The 3,615-nt window shown below is 47.3% G+C and overlaps 1 protein-coding gene across 1 annotated transcript; it reads right to left on the bottom strand.

The window, feature by feature from the left end:
- Positions 1-338: 338 nt before the first annotated feature.
- LOC115395004 (kelch-like protein 10) lies at positions 339-2,695 on the bottom strand. Its single transcript, XM_030100343.1, has 5 exons — positions 2,574-2,695; positions 1,960-2,443; positions 1,220-1,834; positions 962-1,111; positions 339-734 (listed from the first exon to the last, which is right to left on the bottom strand). Exons 1-5 carry the CDS (start codon positions 2,693-2,695, stop codon positions 339-341), a joined length of 1,767 nt encoding a protein of 588 aa, XP_029956203.1.
- Between the last annotated feature and the right edge of the window lie 920 nt (positions 2,696-3,615).

Here is a 3,615-nt window from a genome sequence, read left to right on the forward strand (position 1 = left end):
CAAATTCAGACTGAACAGTTGAGAAAAGTAACCCATCAGACACCTCTTTCATTCAAGATGCTTTCTTTTTTATTATTTCCTGAGCAAAACGACAAAGGCTGTCAGAATGAATCGCATTATCTCAATTAATTAATGCAGGGCTGTCAAAAGATTCATGTTTTAAACTGTGGGGAATTGAGGTTTATGTTAGCAAATTCAAAATGTCTGTGTTTTGGAAAGTTCTTTGTTAAAGGCTAATTCCAAATTTTTCATGCAACATAAGCAAATTTTAAACTTCCAAATAAAAATACGGTTAATCATGACTGTCTTTTGACAGCCCTCGTGGATGGTGGTCTGTCCTAAATGGAACAAGAAGCGGCAGGTTTGTCGTCAGGGTTGTCTTCCTCCTCCTCCTCCTCGTCCTCGACCAGTGGACAAAGCGGCAGGCTGTCCCGATCTAAGATGTACTGGTGCATGTTGGGGAATCTGTCCACCACGCAGCAGCTCAGCGCGCTGCGAGGGATCAGCAGGTCGCAGGCCTCAGACCACTGGTTCAGCGTGCGATCGTAGCTCTCCACGGCGCCGGTGACGCCGTTGCCGTCGTAGCCCCCAACAGCAAAGATGCGATTGTCCAGTACGGCGATGCCAAAGTTGCTGCGGCCGGTTCTCATGGGGGGAATGGCGCTCCAGCTGTTGGTCTCTAGATTGTAGACGTCCCCGCTTCTCAGACGGTTCTCGCCGTCGCAGCCACCGACCTAAGAAAGAAAAAAAAGATATATGTAAGAATGTAAGCTCACATATTTCTTTTCATTTCCAATAATTTAATAAATAAATAGTTTATGGAATTGCTGTTTTTCTGCAGCTGTGGTCAAGATAAATCCTATTATTGACTGGGATTTAAAGCCTGGCTCATCCAGGCTCTCACACTTCATGTGTGTGTTTTCCATGATGCCTGAGTGTCACCTCTGTTTGGTGAACTTACTGCATAGATGAGGTTTCCCCAAGTCACCACTCCAACTCCACTGCGGCGACTGCTCATGTCTGGAATCCTGGTCCACTGGTCGGTCTGCGGGTCGTAGAACTCAGCCGTCTGCAGGCAGTCGGACCCGTTGAATCCTCCACAAATATAAATCTGAAACAACACAAGCCGTTTTACCTTTTAGGCCTTAAAATGGCTAATTTGTGCAAGATGATTATTCGTGGATATTCAAACGTCCAGCTGCTCTGTGGAGTGGCTCACCTTGTCGTGGAGGACGGCGCAGTTGGCGTCGCTCCTGTGGTCGTGCATGGGCGCGATGCGATTCCACTGGTTGGACTGAGGCTGGTAGCACTCGGCGGAGTTGAGCCGTCGACGGCCGTCGTGGCCCCCCAGGGCGTAGATCAGCCCATTCAGCACGGCCACGCTGACGTAGCAGCGGCGCGAATACATGGGCGCCATCTCTTGCCAGACGTATGTGTCGGGGTCGAACCTGCGCACGCTGCTGAAGTACTGCACTCTGTCGAAGCCGCCGATGTAGTAGAGGAATCCATGGAGGAAGGCGGTGCCGTGGTAAGCACGGGGGTGCTCAGCACTGTCTGTCACGTCCACCCAGCGGTCCACCTGGTAGTCGTACGCTTCCATGCTGTTGGTGGGGCCTGCTCTGTTCCAGCCTCCGGCGACCAGCAGGACGACGGCGGGCAGGCGCGGCCGAGCCAGACGGTTGCGGAAACCAATGTCAGCCTGGTGAGTCTGGAGGAACTGCTGGACCCTGGAGGCCTTTCTGACCAACGCCAGGCACTGGGAGTCGTTCGCCACCAGGTCGTTGGACAGCATGTTCATCATGGTGTATTCGGTGCTCATCAGACCCAGACGAATCTAAACAGCAGTGAAACAGGCACAGCTTTAGAAAACTTGCTGTCAGTGATCGCTATAAACTTGACTCAGACACTTCAACACAGAGTGATCAAGGAAAACATGCAGATTCCCGCTGACGACCGTACCTTTGACATCAGGCTGTGGAGGTGTCTTCCTCGTTGCGTCAGCATGCTTCGGATCCACTTCATGATGGCCTCATACACCGTGCTCTCTCTGCTCACGTTCAGCTCATCTCTGACGATTAAATCGCCGAGTTCCAGAGCCGTGAGCTGCAGGAAGTCCTCGGTGGAAACCACGTCCTGGAAGTGATCCAGGATGTAGCAGTAGGCCTTAAAACGCAGCTCGGTGAAATAGTAGATTTCTGAGAAATGCCACATCCTGATGCAGGTGTCTGGGCCGAGACGGTCCTCCAGGAAGCGGCTGCAGACCTGTATGATGTGGGTTATGTTGAACTCGTCAGCCTTGATCATCAGGTCCTTCACGTTGTCCTCAGTCACAGAAACAGAGCCTGTGTAGGAGAATTTAATGATGGCCTCCAAAATCGCAGGAGTTGTGCCGGTTATGTCAAAGACCCTCTGGTCTGCCTTTGACCACCGGATGAAAAGAGCTCTGATGGAACAGCAGGGATAAAAGAGAAAAAGAAAACATTTGTTTGTCTACATTTAAAGCCCGGAGTCAAAACTGACAGTTAAAATTCAAAACCATGAGGGAAAAACATTGTTCCTCTGCCTCCACTCACCTGAAGTATTCAGAGCAGCTACACATGATGACCTTGTGAACCGGAAACTCAGCATCCTGGACTTTGAGCACCGCGTCGCACAAAATCCCCCCTGAACGGAGTCTGTCACGAACGGAGCTCATCTTGGACGAGGGGTCCCTGACCTCTGCTGGTGAGTCTGGAGTGGAACGGACGCAGCGCAGCACAGACTTGTTTTGATGCTGTTGCTAAGGAGCCGTTGCTAGGCTGAACCAGATGAAGACCAGCCTGTATTGATCCAACTAAAGCTAAAGCTATATTATATTATATTATATTATATTATATTATATTATATTGCAAACACTGCAATCACAGAAACGATGCAGAAGCAAAGACTTGCAAAATCACAAAACAAATGTAAACAAAAAATGCTGCAAATATATAAACACACACACAAAGCTCCAAAACAACTGCAAGAGAAAAGCGCTGCAAATACAATCCACAACGGAAGTGCAGCAGGTCGCTCCAAAAAGAAGAAGAAAGTAAGGAAGCCCTGAAAGGATATGGTTAATTCCTTTTTTTTTATCTCCTCCGTTTTGCCGTGATAACGAGTTCATTTCAGTGGTTTTCTCCAGATCTCCAGTTATTTCTCTCGTTATCTGGAGAAAACAACAATCATATATTGATATATTGAACCGGAAATCCCAGTTTTTCTAGACAGCGACGCACTGTCTGAACTGACAGAACTATCTGTTCAGCATCTATACAGTGGAACTGTGATATTTAGCCTCCTGTATACCAATATATATAATATAATATAATATAATATAATATAATATAATATAATATAATATAATATAATATAATATAATATAATATAATTAGGGCTATCAAAAATAACACGTTAATGGCGTTAATTAATTCATGTAATCAATCTCATTAAAAATTTTAACTCAGTTTAACGCATGGCATCATGACAAGCCTCACCTCTACCAGCGGGTGGCGGTAGTGCACCCACATGGAATGCAAGCTGCTGTTAAGCACGAAGAAGAAGAAGAAGCCTCACCGCTTCTTTTAAGCCACC

The sequence above is a fragment of the Salarias fasciatus genome, chromosome 10, assembly GCF_902148845.1.
Source record: "Salarias fasciatus chromosome 10, fSalaFa1.1, whole genome shotgun sequence".
Classification (NCBI taxonomy): Eukaryota; Metazoa; Chordata; class Actinopteri; order Blenniiformes; family Blenniidae; genus Salarias; species Salarias fasciatus.

Coding starts and splice junctions, on each gene's coding strand:
- LOC115395004 (XM_030100343.1), bottom strand. CDS start 2,695: ATGAGCTCCGTTCGTGACAGACTCCGTTCAGGGGGGATTTTGTGCGAC. Junction 1,112..1,219: donor GCGCCGTCCTCCACGACAAG/GTGAGCCACTCC, acceptor GTGTTGTTTCAG/ATTTATATTTGTGGAGGATT. Junction 735..961: donor GGGGAAACCTCATCTATGCA/GTAAGTTCACCA, acceptor TTTCTTTCTTAG/GTCGGTGGCTGCGACGGCGA.